Here is a 21293-nt window from a genome sequence, read left to right as displayed (position 1 = left end):
CCACTGGTTTTCTTAAAAGGGGAATATCCTATATTTGTATTTATGAAGAATTAACCTCTATTTTTTCAACAAACACCACACATCCTGGTGCCTTGACTGCACTGAAACTTGCTCATTTTTAGTTTTACAGATTGATGAAAAGCTGCTAAAATAGGAATTTTCTATTGTCAGTCAGCATCAGCATGAGAGCAGTCTGCTCTTGAAAGCCTCCATCTCCGATTGTTCAAAAACATACTGCTCACCACATCAATTTAATCATGTGCACAAGATATTAAAAGATCAGGCTAAGCGTACAAATCCTGTTGAGTTCCAAGAAGGTTCTTTTCATAAATATGAATGAGGGCCAATTTCATGGCACTTGTTACATCCCATGTACTCTTATATCTTCAAACTATCATTTGCCTTTTTATGTGCCAATAATCAATTTGTAAAGCATAAATCATAAAGCTTACCTGTTTGATTTTGCTACAGCCTATGATTTTACGTTTAATCAATTTTCTTACTTCGATAACTGACACAGTTTCCATTTTATCACCTTATCTGTGTTTGAAGGAACAAATAAAAATCACCTTTCTGCAAGGATTAAAATTTCACCTATTTGCTTATAAACTAGTTTCAGGACTGCACCATCACAGCAAGTTTTTAATCAGAAATGCATGCAAGAAGCTCAGCCTGTACATCATGTTCTGCCATATATCAAGCAGCAATCGCATTTCAGCATTATCACATACAACCTGCAAACATCTGCTAAAGAGATATAGAAAGACCAAGAAATTATAGAACAGCAACGACAAACCCACACACCCCAAAAGGTTATTTGACTTGCATTCTGTGTGAATTCAAACTGGACACAAGAATCAGGTCCCTGTTGATTAAGGATGAAAAGAGAACAAAAATTCATGGAGGACACTTCTTTCTCAGGAGACCGTAAATGCACATTGGAGAGTTCCTTGCAGCTGTAGGATGCCAGCACAGGTAGTGCAGCCACATGCACGCACTCCGAGCTGGGTAGAGATGCTAGCTGCAACCTGGAAGCCATACATAACCTTGGTGCGGTGCTTTACACAGTGAAGTAAGGTGCACCGGGGCAGGGAAGATCACTTTAGGCTCACTGCCATGCAACTGAGCTTACTGAGCTTTCCAACCATACCAGCTGAGGGGTTGGACTGGAGACAGGAGGAACACGTAGGGCTGCCTGCAGCCATCCATGCAGTGATCTTGTAGGCTGGGGTCACTGTCTCAATGTTAGTATTCATTTGATGCTGAAAGTCCACTAGCTTTACTACTTGAAAGACACATTAGTCATGCACACATCGCCCTTTCACATATATGGAAATGAAATTTGTCAGGTTTTACAGAAAGTTTCCCACTACAAATCAGGATAAGGTCACCAGATGATATTCACTTGTTAACAGGGTCTCAGGAAGTTTAGAAAAACCAACAATCCACCAACAAAACAATTCCTCATAGATTTTAATAATTACAGGGTGGTTTTGAATCTTTTGACTTCATACGAAGAGTGTGTTTCATGTGAATAGTTGTGAAAAAACAACGTATTTCTTCTAGCAGCACTAGCTATCTCAGCACAAATGACCCAAAACAGGATCTTCAACTGACAGCACTGCCTTAACATTTCTCTGCTATCTTCTATAATAACCTCTTGGAAGTATAAACCATGGCTGTTTTTTTCTTTTTTTCAAAAAAAAAAAAAAAAAAGAAAAAATCTCCTACAGACATCTACTCCTAAGGATGTAAACAGATTCAAAACAGTAATCAAGGAATTGTACAATGATCTCAAAGGACATTTAAAACGTTTTCCCTAGTCACAGCCTGTCCCTGCCAACTGATGATATTTCTTCCCATTTAAAAGCTTGCCTTGCTGCTCGGAATCCCAGATTCAGGGCTGGTCTTTTCCAATGTTTTTGAAGAATACTTAAGAAATCCAACCAGAGAGTGAAATGTGTGTGTATTTTACATGAAACTATCTTGTTCACTTAAAAAAGGGAGGAGGGGGAAGACTGGAGGTACTGAAGCGCCTTCCCTTGAGTTCCCACAGGAGGTCCACCAGCACCCTGAATGACCGGTAGGGATTTGCTGCTCTCAGACCAACACCCCAGCTGTGCAAGAAGAAACACTCCCTCTCAACTTCAGAGGAGGGTGCCTGGACAAAGACAGCGATGCCTGTATGCCAGGATGTAAGAAGAAAGCCTTCTGTGGTGTTATTTATTGTAGCAACAGGCCCTGGCAACAGTTAGACTCCATGGTGATAGCGAACAACCGAGCTCCCACGGAAGAGGCTGGGACATTCCTGCTCCCTGGACTTGCAGCCAGCAGATGGTTACAGTTTCACCATGGGCTGCAATATTTCTAACCGGGTCGCTGTCACCCAGCTGTCTTCTGAAGAGCTACAGAAGAACCAGGAAGGCAAAAGCCAGGTAGGGCCTTCTTCCAACGGGCTCTGTAAAATACGTTTGATGTCTTGACGTGTGGGTGTACAAGGACGTATGCATACACGGGGAAATGATTTTGCTGATATTAGCAGGAGCTCTGACTGTGTCAGGGAGCTCTTTAAGAGAGGGGCTACTCACTCAGCTTAACACAACCCGTCTGTCACGGGGAGAGCAGGTTATCTGGCCACGTGCATGAGCTGATGATATAACACCTGAAAAGTTGCTTTACCACCGTCTGACCCAACTTGCCTCACTGAAAGATACAATTAAAAGGCACATACATCCCACACCAGTAATGAATTACAGCACTGCATCAAGGTGGGTTTTGTCACAAAGGGTTACGAGGCAGGGGGCTTGTACCCTGTAATATTTGCCTATATACCTGTGCACGGCCACTTGCGTGTTTGCAGAATTGAGTTGGCTCAAGCCCAACATACAGGGAAGAGACAAACAGACATCTAGGGTCTCATCCTGCATACTTTGGAGGTTCAAAGCTATTGTTTAGAAGGTGCATAGGTTAACACCTTACTGAATGCTAAATTTAAAACTCGGGTTTAAATTTCTTACTAACGATCCACATACAGAAGGCACTTGAATTTCTGAAACAATACCGTAATATGGACATGTTTAGGCTTGAGGTTATTGCTTTCCTCACCATCAACATCCACCTGTGACAGAACATGGAGAAGTACCAGGAACATCTTTGTCTTCCACTGCACTGCACTCTGAACCTGCCAGTTCTGTGGTACTACTCTAGGTACCACCTTAAATCTTTAGAAAGCCAAGGAGCTTTTCTCATTTGTTTCTTCATTTTCTTGTAGACTAAAAATGACAGCACTGCTGGAACAGAAGCTGCTCCCTCACAGGATGGGGCAGCTTGGCCAACGGGGACCTCAAAGGACAGAGCCAAACTTGGATGCGAGACCAGTGAGGGAGACTCCCCCAACGACCTACCAGAAAGATTTACACCTCAGAAAAACAGCAATGCACAACACACAGGTAAACAGCAACCGAAGTTCATACCAGCTCCACAAATGGAGGTCTAGGAGGAATTATTCTTGGCAGTCTATTGCTACAGTCAGCTTCTACACCCAGAAGCGCCCATGCTGCAACAACAATTGAGCTGTCGGCACTGATTTAAAACCATACTATAGTAGCAGAAAGCACTTCCTAGCTGGTGGGTATCTTCTGCAGCATGACTCAAGCCTCACTACGAGAGCAGGCAGCAGGGTAGGTAGGTACTTTTCTTGGCAGACACCTGGAACACACCAAGAGAACAAACTCAGCCTTGTCCCCAGGGGTAGCCCTCTCTGACTGGGGTTACAGCACACTGGGAGGATGCATTGCCCACACGAGAGCTGTCAGTCTGCTCTTAGTCATTTTTTACAACAGAACGGTCGATGCAATGCCCCTGACTACCATCAGGTAGAGACAGTAAGTAAACACCATGTTATTCCTTAAGTCTGCAATCCAAAGTGGCAGGGCCAGTTATCATATAGAGAAAACTACAGATTCCAGAAGTCATCATGACAATAAGCAAAGGTCTGCTAAGAAATGTATTTTTTAGGTACAAGTGAACACTTAAATCCAAACTTTTCTGTAATCTTAGGGTACCATTGTAGCAAGAGTTGCTAATGGAAAAGCAGCACCATCTCTGGTGCATTTAAACCTCCTAATTTTGTAGTTTAACTCTTGTATTTTTAAAGTGCTATGAACAGCTTACATTTCACAAACACACTAAATGGAAAATCTACAGTCGTTGTTTACTCTTTGTAATAAACAAGGGTTGTAATAAAACATTTCAAATCGAACACAAAAGGAATAATTACTGGTGTTTGCTATTCATTAAAGAGGACTTAACTCCCAATGCCACAGAAGGACGTGATGAAAGGATTTCATTTCATATTGAACAAAATTATTTGCTTGCTCTGAAATGGCGTTTCATTAATTTCAAACTCCTTTTCCTCCCACTCGCTGAAAGATAACTTCACAGGAAATTTCTAAACAGAAAGTTTTTGAAATTATGCTTCAATCGTCTGTTTGGAGACACACAAAAAAAACCCCATACCATACCAAGATACTTCAACTACATTTTCCTCCTGAATGGATGAGTAAAACCAATAAAAATTCACATCACTTGTCAATGTTGCCCACTCATCATGCTTTTATTTTTCGCAAGGATATGTTTTGCTGTATACTGGCTTCTGACATTTATGTGTTCTGACTGACAGCTGAACCCTTGTACTTTTTGGGTAACTGGTTCAGTTATTTTAGGAAAGGTATGGAATCAGCTTCTGCAAGGTGGTATATACTCTTTATTTTTGTTTTACAACTAAAAAACTAAGCCAACGTTGTCATACTCACACTGCTTATAGGGACTGGCGGATGTCAAATAACCGATTTTTATTTGGTCCAAGCAGTCTTTGTACAAAAGCTCTAACTTCTGCCAATAGAGGTTGGGCAGATGGTAGAACTGTCAACTGAGGGTTGAAAAACCTGATGGGTCTTGGCAATCAAGTCATTTGTTGTTTATCCATGTCTAATATGTGGAAACTAGACAGCCACTCAGAAGGGTTATCAAAATAATTTGGGGTTTGTTCTTAATTGCTGTTTATAAATATATAATTAAGTGTTGGAATGCTTATGATCAGGCTCAAATGTTGCAACAGCATTGCTACATATCATAGACTACAACAGCATATGAAAGTTTGGGTTCATTTAACAGAACACAGTGATGCTTACAAGACTACTTGTTAGTAGCCTTGTACTATCTCGTCCCAGCCTGGCTTTCTCTGACCAGATCACAGAACCCTTGAGAACTTGAACTGCAAAGAGCTCCCTGTGGACATTAGGGAACACACTCAAAAATTGAATTCACGGGTCTTCAACACATGCTTCCACACTTTCCTGAATGTGCCACTCTGGGGGTAACTGACTGCAGTCAGAAACTGAACCAGGTGCCTGCACTGTTTTTCAAGCCACTAAAAAGCTTACTGCAAAGTTTAAGCAGTGAAGAGAGCCTGGAGCAGGCCTCCTCCACTGCATGTTCTCAGTATGTAACCTCTTAAATAAAATCTCTGGCATTGGAAATGCATCATGAAGCTTTGTTTGAATGACAAGTGCTCTACAAGTTTTAATGTTTTCATCTTTTGAAGATGCACTGCTCACCAGTGAGTTCATCAGTAAATCATGGTCCTTATGGGATACAAGGAGGCAAAAATCATCAGACATTCTAGAGGAGCTGAGGATGCAGGGAATAATCAAGAGCCGAAGTACCACTGCCAAGACAGGAGAAGTGTATGAAAACAAGGTAAGTGTCATTATATAAGACAGGACCGCTGCTACAGCTCTGACCCTGCTTTCAGCACCCCGAGATTCAGTTTCTGCACACACAAAGCATCCAAGCATACCTCCTTTAAGACTTTAGAAGCAAGTTTGTTTAACAGAGAACTGCATTCTAGGGATGTTAATACAACAGAAGCTGGCAGCAGTTTCCGTTTTTTTGCATCTTCTGGGCTTGTTTGAAATGGGGACAAAGGAGATAACAGCGCTAAGAACTTGCCCTTTGGAAAACTCACTGGAAGTTACATGCCACAAACTTGTTTCTCAAGTCCACAAACCGAGAAGAAATACTACTGCCAGGGCTTACAATTACACTTAAGTCCTCAGAAATCCTAAATATTCACACTTCTGAGAAATCTACAATTCACATTTGATCTCAGACTAAGAAGCCATTAAAAAAACACGGATTTAAAAAAAGTTACAGAACTGGTATTTGACTACTAAGAAGCTAGCATCCATTTTCTTTTCATTCTGAATGATAACCTGGGGTTTATTTTGGCTTCTGAACTCAAGCATTACGTTAAAGACCAGGTGCCTCCTCCAGATAGGGTTTCAAGTATAGATGTCAGGAGGGAGAAGGTCTGCAGGGAGTCTGTAAGAAGTTTAACACATCTATGGATACATGCTGTCCAAAGCATGATCTCACCACTGCTTGAACATGGGAACAACTCAAGCTCAAACCAAGGATGATTCTGAGTAACTTTGTCATTTGAGGCAAGCCTCTAACCTCAGACTCTTATGTTATTGAGGATCAAACAGAAACTTTCATAAGGAGGACTAAAGGAGCAACTGCCACCTTACAATCTGGCCACTGGTGCTGCCTAACATATTTCCTATTGCCAGCACTTTGGAAAACGGGGCTAGAGGGTCTCCAAGTACAGCTTCTCCGTCAACTTTACTTTCTTCCCTCAGACAAATTTTTGAGTATCCGAGAGGATTATCCCCTCTGTGGTTAAATTTAAGTAGCATACTGCAGGCAGGTTTTTATATTTTTTCCCTTCATAAGATATGCAAGTGTCTGCTGGGTTTTTTTTTTTTTTTCCTCCTGTATTAAAAAGCTGTCTGGTATTAAATTACACATACTCTTTTATTGACAGAAACTCAGTCTGTGCTATTTCTCCTTAGAGAATTTCTATCCTCCCAACAGGAGGAAGGCACTTTTTTTTTTTTTGTCTTAGAATCAGTACAGCTTTTAGAAATGAACCTCATACTTCTCACTGAAAGCCAACTTTTCCAAATGATATTTTACATTTGAGCCAGGCCCACTGCTGGGTGACCTACAAATGTAAACAAATCTGACACTAGCTGTTAACTATTAGTTGTCCTTTAGAAGCAACAGAAAGTTTGGCCTGTGTGATCTCCTGTAAGAATAATTTACTCCATTAGAACTCAAATGCAGCAGATTGCCTATGAATAGAGGGACTAGATGCACTAAACACAGACGCAGAAGAAAAGGTTTCTTGCCCAGAAATATTCCAAGTTACAACATGCAGCTCTGGATTTTGAGTATTAATACATAGGTAAATTCACATCTGAGATTTTGGATTTGACCAGGAATAAGCATGACTAGCTTTATGACAAATTTCAGTCCAGCAGTAGCTTCAATGAAGAACTGAGCTCACAGACCTCACAACACTGTGAAAGACGAGTACAACCAGGTTTGAGAGTATTTTTCTAATAATACTGGAGATGAGAGACCTTTGCAAGAGCTTTCCCTTCCCATGCATAGTTCTGCTCCACTTAAGTATCTGCATCCCTTAAGCCTTGGCAGTATTACCTGTCTTCTCTGGATAGCCTGCGTTGGTGACACTGAAACAGCTGTGCTAAAAGCCTTCAGTCTTCTGACCATCCCTCACTTTACCCCAAACAAAGGGACTCCAAGCAGTACAGGTTAAAATGCTTTTTTATACCTGTTTCTAAGTATTCATTCCCTAAAGGAGCGGTACTTTTGAGAGCAGCATTTCACAGGTCTAGCGTAACAAGGAAGAGCCATACACGCCATAGGATAAACCAGCCTCTACTGCTTTAACATTGGCTCTTACTAAAAATGCCAGCAGAGCCAGAGCTTCCACCTAAGGTACAAGTATCCAGGCTTCTTTGCACAATTACACTTCAGCATTGAGGGGAAGGAAAAAAAAAAAAATAATGCCGGTTTTCTCTCCAGTGCTTCAAAAAGATAATATAGAATATCTCCAGTTGGAAGGGACCCATAAGGATCATAGAGTCCAACTCCCTGCTCCTCACAGGACTACCTAAAACTAAACCATACAGCTAAGGGCATTGCTCAGATGCTGGCAGGCTTGGTGCTGTGACCACTGCCCTGGGGAGCCTGGTCCAGCAATCAACCACCCTCTCTCAGTGAAGAGTCTCTTCCCAATGTTCAAAGAATCATAGCTGATGTCAAACATGAAAACGTTTAATCCTCACCCCTGAAGAGTTACATTAAGCTCTTAATAAACACCCTTACTCCCAAGAAGTAGTAGGAGTTGAATTATAGGCAGCATGGGACACTTTAGCTTATTAATGCACCAGCAACTGTAGGATATCATCGATCAGGTTGACTTTCTTTCAAGGCTACCTTTAAAGGCACTCCTACGTGTGAGAGCTAGAGGGGTAAGCAAAAAGACCAAAAGCTGTAGTTTCAAGTGGAACGATCTACAGAAATTTTATCCGTTTATCATGAGTTATCATTCACAAGGGATGCACACCAGTTATTATTTTAGCATTTCTATTGCTGTTAGCTTTCAATGTGGGTTCATTGAAGCTATAAGGACTCCTCATCGCCCAAAACTGTTTAGAGAAAAGATAAGTTCTTTCCTCAGCTTATATAGACACAGAACAATCTGGAAAGCAACATGCTTGGTGAATAATCTGTTTAGTTTGGACATATTGGGAAGAATTTTCCATTCATCTCTTCTTATGCAGTCTGCAGTGTATCTTGGGTAAGGAATGACATGCTCAGCATGCAATACCTTCCCACTTCAGGCTATTGCTACGATAGCCTTTGTCATTAGAAAGAAGAGTTTCTTTCTCTTTTTCAAGTGTCTTTTGTTTCATTTTTATGATGATTGAACATTGCTTTGTTCAGATTTTTTTTGTGTCATCTGCATTCAAACTGTCTCCTTTGTATATCAGTTTTCTTCCTACTGATTCATGCTCCACCTTCATCTCACTACATGAGTCATCTTCTATACTATTTGCAGCACTTAACACTTCTGGCAGCAAGGCCCGGCTTCTAGAGTTATTTATGGCAATAGAAGTCTGGGGAGCAGATAACTCAGGAAACTTGTAGCAGGATAGCGATTATTTCAACCCTAGGTCCTTGGTGTGGGTTTAACATGGCTAAAACTGCTCATCATACAGAAGACGGTAGAATCCAGCCTCCTGACTGATCAAATAACCACTGCATCTTCCCAGGAGTAAGTGCTACCCTCAGCAGCAGAGATCTAGGATTGGGCTGCTCATTTGTATGCAGCAGAGGCCAGCAGTATCACAATTACATAGCTCTAACAAAACTATTGTTAAGTCTCTTGAGCAGTAATAAAGTAACTTGCCTAAATACTTCAGGCCTCATTACAAAATCCCCACATCTGCTGGGTGTACAGCAACATTGCAAGCTTCACAGACACATCACTCAGCAGAAAAGGGGAATTCTCACTGCAGACAACACTCACGAGTGAGCAGTGAGGTTATTAGCACATCATTATTTCTAGGCTTTCATTGGTATCAGGGTCCATCACCTCTACGCGTGGGGGGAAAAAAAAAAAAAAAAAAAAAAAAAAAAAGGCAGAAGGCAAGCAGCAAAGTGTCACCCCAACATCAAAATATACTTTGCTGAAAGCTTCTAATGTCTCTACAGGGAGATGCCCTGGAAAAGACACTGAAGAAATCCCCAGGTAGGCTGGAAGAAATTCAGTTTGGAAACAAGGAAGTGGGTGATTTTACAGTGAAGGACATGAAGATTTCTGCTGAAGTGAAAAAAACAGGTCATCTAATTCTGCTGTGTATTTTTCCAGTGTTTGCTTGATCACCTAAGCTAAACCCCTCTACTTTTTATAAATCAAGCTAATACAGATAGTTTATATACTCTACTACCAAAACCCGATTAACGGCAGCACAGCAGGCCCTATATTCATCTCATAGACAGTGGAAGTCCAGGTTTATTTTTGCCGACAGCCTGGAAGATTACTCTAAAAATATGCATATGAGAAGAAACTTCTGGAGCAGTCTTTTCCTATAGTGAAAAATGCATCTTCCATGGACACCAGAATAAACTGACTAAGTTCAGTGCTAGCTGGAGTAACATTCTGATCACATTTGGGTAGAAAGATAGAACAAGCTGCTACAGTTGTTTGACACATATGTGCTTCCATCCCTTATCATAAAGCACTGCTGGTATTGTTGTTTTGTTCCAGGTTAGGGAAGAGGAACTGAACAAAATGCCACAACACATTTTTTTCTAGCAACTGTCCACCAGACTACAGGGAAACAGACTGAACAAGACCACCCAAGTTCTGAAAGTCAAGGGGGTACATACACCCCTCAGCCCTCACCTCCAGACATGAGCCAAGGGTACCACCGAAGGAAACAACTGCAGCAGAAGCCACGATTACCCCAGGACTTTCATCAAGTCTGATAACTCACAGCTGCATCAATAAAACAATAAGGATCTAGGCTGTCTTACAAAAATGAACAACTCCCTGAAGCTGTCTCCTTTTGGGGCATAAGTAAATCATTTATCACGAGGCACAGCTGGGTCTTGTTACTACCTTGCTCACCTGGGAAAGTGGTATCTAATCCTAGTTGTTACACACTAATTGAAAGCAACAAGCCAAATGAGAAGAGCCAGGAAGAGGTAAATTTGTAACTAGCCAGTCACTAAGTTTGAGCACATACACATTATCATTTTTCCATCAAGTTTACTTTATTATATTATTAAATTTAGCTCACTTCTTGGGTAGCTTCATGAAAAGACTCCCTTTTCCTAGGAAGCAGGGAAGAAGAGGTTGGAAAGACATTGTATACACATGGGAAAACACAAAAGCAGGTGTGCAGGAAAAAAACTGAGACCAGCAAAGATTTGGGGTAGTAGAACATGGTGAGACCCTAAGAGTAAGAAAAAAGGCTTTTAACTTATTGTGCAGAGTAACCAGCAAAGAGGTGAAAGCTTCAGACAGCAAGGTGACAACAGGCCCCCCAAACATCTATTTGACAAGCACCGAGCGTATGAGGGAAGGACAGAACAAATACTGAAATTACAACAGAGAAAGAGATTTATGGGCTGAGATATACAAAGCAGGGGTGAGTTGTCCACATGGAAAAAGATGACTGCTTCTGTTAGTGATGTGTTTGGCCAGTCTTTTGACTTTGGAAACCCCCATGCCCTACCTCCAACACACACACAACAGCTAGTTCTTCCAAAGACAAGTAAAGCAATTGTGCTGTTCATGCTCTCCCCACCCCCAGCCCTGTCACTCCCCTCTGGTCCACCTCTAAACTCATCCACCACCACTTCCATTTGGGCCACCAGCTCTGTCCACCTCCCTCCCCCATCAACCCCACACCACACTTACCTCTGCTTCTGCCCTGGCTTTTGACTTTCTTACCTCCAGCTACAGGTGACACGTTCTTCTTTTCCACTTTCCAAGCCAAGGAAATTCAGCTGCAACGCAGGACCACTCTTCTCTTAAAGCACAGGCCTGGCACCATAGAACAGATGAAAAGGTAGCCCCTTATTTTTACAGTCTCATGATAGTTCTCCCTTATCATTCTCAGGAAGAAAAAAGCTTTCCTGCTTTCTCTGCTCTTGCCAGACTTGTACTAAATCACTAAGGGGAGGAGCAAGAGCTCATCTCGTTTCCTGAGCAGCTGGGATCCCACCTGAAGAGCTGAGCAAGGCAACCCATCAAAAGAGCCTTTCTTTCACCTCAGCTCCAGGCCTGGCCAAATTGGCAGGTTTTGTGAAAAAACTCTATTAGCAATAGAGAAGAAAACCTGACAATCACCCTGTGTTTCCCAGAAAGGATAGGAGAAAAACAGGAACAAGAGAAAAAAAGAAAATAGGAAAAAGAGAATCTTCACTCAGCTGTTTCAAAATTATCCAACAACCTGACAACTAGGAGAAGAGATCTGAGAGTACATTCTCACCACAGTTAACCTGGGCTGTCCACTGAATTTTGTCTCTTAGGTACTTTAAGCCAAGGCTACCAGGCTAGGCTTGGAATAAAAACTGGTGTGTGCATGCACATATATATCCATACGGACTGTTCCACCATGTTAATTTGCCTCCCCTTACAGAGAAGTTACTCAAGTAACTAATAGTCTCCCAGTGCCTTCCCATAGTTTCAGAAAGACAAATGATGGTCTGTCTGCAGCCAATGCCATTTCTTCCACTGTCCCCTGTGGTACAGAAAGAGGAGCACAGCACCAGGAAAGGTGCCTTTTTTGTAACAGGACTACTCACGTGCTTCTGCCTGGCTCATCTGCGCATCAGACACAATTGCTAGTCTCTCAAATCAGCTACGCAGCAAAGATACCTTGGAAAAAGCAACAGGAAGCAAGAGGGCCTTTGCAAGTATCATTACAAACGGTCTACTTAGAAAAACTTACTAGAATCAAAGACTGACAATGAAGCTGTGGCACAGTGTAGTTCAACCGGTGGGCTCAGAAGTGATGCTGGCTAACTTGTCAGCTTTACATGGGAAAGACACAGACCTGTTTCAGAAGTGAGACACTCAATTCTTCCTCCTAAGCACATCCAAGAGTTTAAGCCCAGAGCACGTAACTTTTCCACATCCACCTCATGAGGCAGGGTGGGTTTTAAAGGTAGATAGCCTGGTATATGCTTTCTCAAGGGGTTGTTGTGTTGTCTGACTGTCCCTGTCAGACCAGCAGAAGTAATGTTCTGAGTCTTTCTAGGATGCTTGTTGGAAGAGGCTGAACACTGTGTACAAGCAGTGAAAGGCAATCTCAGGAAAAAAAGCATGAATGCATGGATTTCTCCTTATACAATGTTCACAACAACTTTAATTACTGCCTCTGTTAGGAGGATCTGCTGAAGCCCACAGTTTCACACTTTTTGGCGCAGTAAGTTTCTAAGCCTTTTCCTCCAACAGAAGATGCAAACTCTTTGTTGGGCATACAGCTTAAATGGTTTCTGAACTTGGAAATCATTTAAAAATAAAGATCAAATCTCTCTGTTGACTAAACTAATGTTTGTATTACTAATAAGAGAAGCATTTAAAGCCTGCCTTACTGAATTGTGTGTTCCTCTGAACACTGATCTAACTGCTATTGAAAACCATCCATGTCTTTCCATTACCTTCAGTGGATGCTGGACTTGTCTCTTGATGTGTAAGAACATAGTTAAGCGGGGAGAACAAAGCTGCATTTCTGAGCAAAGGAACAGCCTGCTGTTTCGATGGAGTTCAAAGGAACAGGACGTGAATATTCCTTGTGTATAAAATTACACTGAGATTCAGCTGACAACTGCAGGGCTCCTAGCCATGGAGTCTTGCACAAAAAAAAAGGCAGGGCAGCAAGTAGGTGCTAGGTATCTGCTTTTAAAATGCCTTCAAGTATTCCACGTTCTCCTGTTTGACTGGTAGATCTCTTACCAAAGACCTTGGCGCACAGTCCAGTAGTGCCATGACCAAGCACCACAGACTTGTGTCACAGCCACATTTGCACGAATCCCTGGAAAAGGCAACCGGTAGGCAGCGGGAGCCCGCAGCACCATAGCAACTGTGCAAGAGAGCACTAGTCTCCCTGCCAGCACTCATCTCCCTCTGCCAGCCATGAACAGAGGGAGACACACGAGCCCAAGCAAGGGTGACCTGAGCAAAGATGCCATCTCTCCCATGCTAGGCCACAGACAGGAGGGGAGGCAGGAGCACCAGCCAGGGCTCGCTCACCTAAGACACTTGCAACCATCACAGACCTATTTCCACAGGAGTGGTTTGCCTGAATTTGCTCCCTTGAGTTTCGCCGGAGGGCAGCCGCTTTCTGAAACCGAACCCCAACTGGCTGAGCACCTGGGCGAACAGACCCGGGGCGACGAGCATTTGAGCATGGCAAACATCAGGGCCACCGGCGCTCAGGTTACGTGCAGGCTATGGCATTCCTGCCCTTGCCATTTGGAGACTCCTTCATCCCTCCAAACCCCTCAGACACCTCTGGGAGAGGCTGTGAGCCCTTGCTTCAGGTAATACATGGGGGGCGGGGGGCCTTTTGGAGCCTCCTGCTCACATGATGAAGAGATGGTCAGAGCACGATGCGCCGCGCGTAGGGCTCTGTGCAGCCTGCCCGCTGCTCCTGCCTCTCCCCGCCACAGGGATTTTCCTGGGCATTTCGCTGGAGTTCCAGCACAAAACGCGCCAGGCCTGAGGGAGGAAGCACAGGGGTAGCTCACCGGCGGGGAGCCATTACCCGCAGGTCGGTGCCCCCCCAGGGTATCAAAGGATCCCCTTTGCTGTGCCCCCACAGGTGTCATTCACCCAGCTGTTCCCTGGCACAGCATCTGCACCTTCAGTCCCTGGGCAGCCTCCCGCTCCGGCAGGACACCCTGTGTCAGGTGTAGCCCCCCACAGCCCCCCACAGGTGTCACCCTGCCCCACGGGGCTCCCTGCCTGGCACCACTGCCCTCGCCGGCCTTCACCTTCCCTCGCCTCTCCTGGTCCCGCTGGAGCACAGAGCTGAGGGAACAGCCACCTCTCCCCATGTCCCCATGGAGAGGGGACCCGCAGAAGCCCAGGACCAGCCCAGCTGTCCCGGCCACAGCGGGGGGACCAGCCACTCTGGGCTGCCGTGGCCCACCTGCTCCGCCACTGCCCCCGCAGAGGTTAGCTATTTATTTCTGCCCTTTATTTTTTCCACCAGTTTTTGAACAGGAAGGGAGAACATACCGTGCAGGCAGTATTTATGCTACCGTCCCTTTCAGTCACAGTTTCCTTAGATACTCAGCTAAAAGAAAGATGAGGATAACTATTCGTTCACACTGTCACTAGGAAGAAAAACAAGGGACAGAATATGAGTTGCAAGGATACAGAAGGACAAGTTAAAAGGAAGTAAAATCATGTATATACGATCAGCTTGCTTTTTCCCTTACCAAAGACAACTCTACCCCACGAAGCAACACGGGCCACCTCTGTGGCTGCCAGCCTTTCCCCATACAAAACACCTCTATGGAAGGACAATGCTCCCTGTGATGGTGAGAAGAAGAGTTCAAAGGAAGGGAAAGAAACATTCCAAAAAAATCAATGGATCAGAGCCAGGTTTTGCTCTGAAGGGGGTTTGCATTTGTCTGAAGGAAAAGCAGTAGCACGGATCTTGGGCTGGTGCGAACGCGCAGGGTCGGGTCCCTTTGCCTGAGGCTGACCCCTGTCTTCATCTGCCAAGGTCACTGCCAGGCGGGCGAGAGCGCTGCTGGAGCCCCCCACGTGGCAGGGTCAGAGCTGCACCCTTCACTGAGACTGTGTTTCTTCTCCCCTCACATCTGATTTTGTATCTTGCTCTTGCCTTCCTCAGTTTGTTCATCTGTTCCTCTCACATCATGCTTCTTTCCGACCCCGTTCGCCTCCTCTCCAGCGTTCAGGGGAGTCTCTAGTCTTTACCCTTGCGGCACTGCCGTTCTCTACAGGCTGAGGAAGAAACGTTCCATTTAAAATATTGGTCCTTGCTGCTGGCCCACCCAGATTCCCCCATTTCAAGGCAATGTGTGAACATCTTGGACAAAGATCTTTCTCACAAAAAGCAAGACACAGTGGACCACTATGCCCTGCATCTTCAAGGGGAAGTGAAGCACATACCTAGACCAAGAGGATCAAGTAAGCCCCTAATATTCAACAGGCAGAAGTAACTGGCAGGAACAGGGATCCCTCCAATTTTGAGGCGTTTGAACTTGACAGCTGAATGGCTATATCTTGTGTAAATCTCTGCTTTATAAACAGCCTGTAGTGCTGAACACTGGTGTAGTGCGGCAGCCGTTCTTGGGAGCACTCTTTTGTGAAGCTGCCTTGTTTCCTGACTTGCTCTGTGGCCACTTTTAATGTTACCTGGAACGACGAAAGTAAATTCAGTCCTTAGAGCTTTACTTAAGCTTGGCTTTAGCTGCCTGCCTCTGCCAATGTACCTCAGACCAAGCCAAATTACTAAATGGTGAGGGTACAATTGTGCTACACAATGCGATGCTTTGGCATGAGTGCAGGAAACTTCATGCCAGGAAGGGCCAGTAAATAATGTCATGTGACCTCCTATATATAAAGAACACTACATTTAATTACTGAGTGTAGTACTAAGGGTACAGAGGGATCTTACATGAAAGAACTGAATCAGGGGCCTTCCATCTCCCTTTGTTTTTCTCCATTAATTTTACATTTCAAAACAATTCAGTTGCTTTTCAACTGCTGTCAGAAGTGCTGGTTTCCTTTGAGCCCCTAAGTTCTTATTTCAGGCAGCGCATCAAGAGCAACCATCCTTTCTCTTCCCAGCACAGGATCAGCAAGTACTGAAAAAAAGGCTTCAGTGATTGTATAAACAACTACTGAAGAAATCCCAATTGGCAGAAGACTCCCAGGTCTTAATGTGCAACAGAAAGTGTGGGGACAGAGGGCATAAGGAGAGGGAAGAATTAATGAGGAGGAAGGGCTGGATACTGGAATTTTTTAAGATTGAAAAGTCTCTGCTGTGCAACCCCTCCCAGAATGGGAATAACAAAAACACTTCCCTCCTCCTCTTGAAAGAAACCCAACCCAAAACACAAAGCATTTGATAAAACAAAAAGGCAACTTTTACAGAGTAAAACCAGTACCAGTCACACAGAGCTGGGACTCGATTTAGCACAGTGAATTCCCTCTCTTTTCCTGTCATCTTGCGGATTAGAAAGGCACAGGATAAAGAGATCTTGTAAGGGATATTACTGGAGCTCTCCTGCCAAGATACCAATATATCATACATAAGCTCTAGTCACAGCCTCTCCTTGCCATGAGGCAGCCAGCTCTGGAGATGCGTTTCCAGCTGATAGACGCTATCTCAGGGAGGGTGAGGAGAGAGCAGAGTTAGAATGTCCTACCCCGGTGTGTGACCTCTGCATGTCCTCACTCACAGCTCCCCCATAAACCCTTCTGCCTGGGATTTTATTCTGCAGAGTGATTTGTTCAAAAATAAAGACCTGACTGATACATATAAAGCAGAATAAACTTGCCCTCTATCAGAACTTTCCCACTCCACTGATATTCTGTTTTCTTTTGATCATTCTGGGGTTTGTGATTAACTGGCCATCTCATATTTTTAATTCTTGAACATCCCTGGCAGATGCTGGGCCCATTCTTCCTCTCTGGCAGTTTTAGCATAAGAAGTGTTTTGTTTTGGAGGAGAAGAAAGTGGGAGAAAGAAAATTAATTAAGTAAACATAAATAAATTCAGGAAAAGATTTACAAAAACAGCACCAGGAAAATTTTCTCTCCTCCACATGAGAGTATTTAGTGTGCTGTGGCAATATGTAATGCCTGGCTACTATAGCTTGCTGACATGACTGCTTCCATTATTTTGAGCCTATTTATATTCTGGAAGACACTAAAGCCAGCTAGTGGGATGGAAGTTGAATGTTATTGGCAATGGCAACACTGAGAGCTGCTCAGACTAGAGTCATACTTAAAAATCAAATTAGTAAGATAGAGCTGCAGAATTGCAAACTGTCAAAGACACTGAAAACTTCCTTCTGAGGCTGTGCTCTCACCCAGCTGTGGAAGCCATTACCTGTCCTGTTACTCTCCTGGATGCCTAGAGCTAAAAACATGAGTTATTACCATTGGAGTTGCAGAGCCAAAGCTCTCAGGTTAGGACTACATGGGATCAAAATTCTCAGTAACACACTGTGTTACACTGTGACTTCCTTTACACTGGAAACTAAACGTGCCTGGAGTCAAATGGTACGGGACACCAACATCCATCCTGTTAAATGATCCTTGATCCAGAGTATTTTCTGAATTGTGCCTGGGAGCTCCCTGGGAAAGTGCTAACTGGCCAATGCAGTAACTGCCGGAGGCTGTTCTGACAACTGAACCTAGGACAATTTCATTTATGTTCAGAAACCTTCTTTGTCACTGGTGAAATTACTAGGGTGGACACAGTGTGCCTGAAACAATGTTTTCCTCACCTTTCTGACGAGCATAATATTCCGTCTCCTATCTTCCATATTACATGCCTTTCAGTCCACTGCCAAAATACTTACTTCTCCCCTGATTTGATACTTCCCGGGTAGAAATGAGCTATTACAGTTAATAAAAAGTCATATTAAATACAAAGTTCATTAAACAGTACCCAATCTACTTGACACAAGTCGTGTGTTTCCATCACAACAGCTCAAGCGATTGGTAAGTCTCGTGCTTTACATGCTCCTTTTCCCGTAAGAGTTCCTGGAAGATCACCCCCTTGCAAAGGCGGTTCAGCAGCTCTTTGAGAACACTTGGCTCACCGCAGCAGGTTGACAGGTGAAAAAAAGAGAGGCCAGTAAAAGAGAGACTTTCTAATGGATAGCCCCCACGAGCTAGGAAGCCAGTGGACTACAAGTGCTCTCCAGCAATTCAGCTGCTCCTTGGCATACCCATGCCTCTCCTAGGGTATCAGCCTTCAGAAGAAAAAGGTACTTCGTGATCCTACAGGATACTGAACACAAGCACTAGATGGAGCAGTGGGCAAACTTCTGGACTCTTTCCCTGCTTCTATTCAATCCACGAAGTTCCCAGATAGCCCACTTGGGATCTGAGCTGTCAAGCTGACTCCAGGTCAGTCCTCTGCAAAGACACAGGTGTGCCTTGTGTAGGGCTGAAACATTGGGCTATATTACACAACATTTTGGATTCAGCACAATTAAAGCTGATGTGTAATGGCCGCATTCTTAAATACATTCTTAGATGTTTGTATATACTTCTTTGCCTAACAGTTTTAACCAATATATACTCTTTCTGAAGATTTGCACCAAGATCTATAATTCCAGGGTATCCCACTAGTCATTGGACTGCTGAGGACCTCAGTCAGCATGAAACAAAAGACCTTTCTGTTTAACTATGGGTGGTGCGTTGCACCTTGCCTTGCAGAAATACTCAGCTTTGTCATAGCTGGCAGTCCACAAAGACTCTGGGGCTTCTTTGGTGTTTGAAGATTTCCAATGTAAAGTGTCCCTAACTTTAAAAAAACTAAAATGTGTATGGAGGGGGAGAAGTTTTCTTAAGGCATCTGTTTTGGAGGGGGAGAAATTTCCTTAAGGCACCTGTTTTGGGTTCCAGGCATTTCCCCAGTTGAAGAGAAAGCTACCCTGTTGGAGGGGAAAAAACATATTGTTAGAAAACTGCCTCATGATTCGTACAGTAACTTGCAGGGAGAGGGCGATGCTGATGTATATAGCTTTCAAGCATTTGGGAATGCCATTGTAAACTTCAGCTTTCTTTGCAGAACAAAAAATAGAAAAGGAGAGAGGATCTTTCCACCTCTTCCCTTGACAAAAACAATCTTTGTAATGTCAACGCACAGCTAGTGCTGAGCTTATCACTCCCTCCACTCTACCCTGCTCTCCCACCTCGGTTCCCGTTTCTGGCTTCTGAACCTCACACCCTTTGGAGCTGATTGAATAATGGACTATTCACTTCAGGCTCTGCAGCAAGTGAAAAAAAAAATCCTGTGGGTTGGATATGGAGTTGTTCCACCTAGCTTCAAGAATGCTACGTTTTAAACTTCATTGTAAAAATGAGAGCGGGTCACTTTTAAAATGAAAAGTTAAACTGGATTGTTTCAAAAACGACACTTGTTCTAAGACCTTACCCTTCCTTGCTTTTTCCTCTCTGAACTACTTATCAAAATCTACCCTAGTTTGCCAATTTCATGGCAAATGGCTTCAGTTTTACAGAAACTGCACATGTTCCTCACCAGAGCACTAAGAAAATAACAGTAGAGTATAAATTATTTGCTTGAGAGCTATTTGAAGAATTATTCAACTCAGCAGGTAGTCATAAACTTTATATGAACAGCTGTATCACCAGAAAGCTGGTGACAACCCCAAATTCTCAACTTTCTACCCCACCCTCCACTTTTCTAACGTGCTTTCTAAAGTCATACAATGATTTGCCCAGGAATCACTAGTCTCACTTTATGCTTCATCAGTCTGACTTTATGCCTAGCACATGCTCCGAAGCGGCAGAAGCAGCTTACAGCTTGGTTAGAAGAACTCAGAGAAAAGTTTAATTTACCCATGTAAAACTGTTAGTTAGCTGAATTCAAGCACCAGCAGGCTCACAGTTGTTGTCTAGCTGCAAAACCAGTTCATTTTACATTTTAAGACCCACTGTAGAATCATGCTGCATCTCTCAGCAGCCCCAGTAGCATCCCTCAAGAGAGGCATCAGTGACTTTGGCTGCAAGGAAGAACCATCCCCAGCCCTCACAACAGTAATCATTGCTTCGCTCACCTTGTTCCCCTTATTGCTCTGACACCTTCCATCACCAGTAACCAGAATTGATGCTCAGGCATCATGTAGTGATCAAATAGCTCATTTTCACCTCCCCCAGGACAGGTACCAGAGGCAGTCACTGAGGAAGACAGACTACAGGACACAGGACATTGCTTTCTTCATCTGTGCCTGAAGCTGGCCCTGTTTCAAGGTGTGATGGTGGTACATGTTAACAAGTGACAGCAGACATATTTTCAAAGTGTATGCAAGATGTCTGTGTTAAAACCTGGGCCAGGAAAAGTTTGAAAATAAGCACAGGAATGCTAACATCACACCTTAAATCCTACTCCAGAGAAATGCAAAAAGGCACTATTAACCTGAGCCAAAAGCACTTGGTGTTGGAAGGAATCCCATGCAAGAATGGCTAAATTCACAGAAAAAGACCTCAAGTTATGCAAATCTGAATGAAAATGTTGATCAAAACCGAGAACATTACTGTCACATAATGGGGAAAAGTAATGTGCAGATGGCAATATCTGCTGGCAGCATCGCTGAGCATAATTATTCTGAGGTTCAGTTTAGTAATGATTATCACTGAGACCATTCTAAAGGACAGAACGGTATAGGATGTTAGCAGAGAAAAGTTTTTGTTACTTTATTGATAATGATTTGTATAATACCTTATTAATAATCATTTGTACTTGTGTAGAGGCTTTCATTAAAAAGTCACTCTACAGAGAGACCTAATTGATTCTATGGAGAGAATTACACTGATTTTGAGGACATGCACAATAAATATTATACCACTTTTGCAAGCTTTTCCGTTGGCTATAGAGGAGACAAATCCTCTTTCCATGACACACTCTCTCAGCAAAATTGCAGACCCAGATGTAAACAGGACTATGTTAAAGCAGTGACTACACACACCATACTCCACGTTTCAATACACATATTATTGTAGTGTGCTCCTGTTTCAAGTGACAATTGCTCTGAATTATGATAATATGACAATTGCTCCGAATTACGGTAACTAAAGATTTGATATATGGGGAGCAAGGTTA

The 21293-nt window shown here is 43.4% G+C and overlaps 1 protein-coding gene across 1 annotated transcript in view; it reads left to right on the top strand.

The window, feature by feature from the left end:
- Positions 1–770: 770 nt before the first annotated feature.
- STMND1 (stathmin domain containing 1) overlaps positions 771–21293 on the top strand; it is a 40617-nt gene continuing 20094 nt past the window's right edge. The window contains exons 1-4 of the mRNA XM_080378268.1: positions 771–2435; positions 3272–3449; positions 5606–5760; positions 9652–21293. The exon at positions 9652–21293 is cut by the window's right edge and continues 20094 nt beyond it. Coding sequence (XP_080234394.1) covers positions 2352–2435; positions 3272–3449; positions 5606–5760; positions 9652–9819 — 585 coding nt within the window. The 5' untranslated portion in view covers positions 771–2351 and the 3' untranslated portion in view covers positions 9820–21293. The remainder of the gene's footprint in view (positions 2436–3271; positions 3450–5605; positions 5761–9651) is intronic.

This window comes from Falco punctatus (assembly GCF_963210335.1).
Source record: "Falco punctatus genome assembly, chromosome: 3".
NCBI lineage: Eukaryota > Metazoa > Chordata > Aves > Falconiformes > Falconidae > Falco > Falco punctatus.
This window is presented reverse-complemented; position numbering and strand designations above follow the sequence as displayed.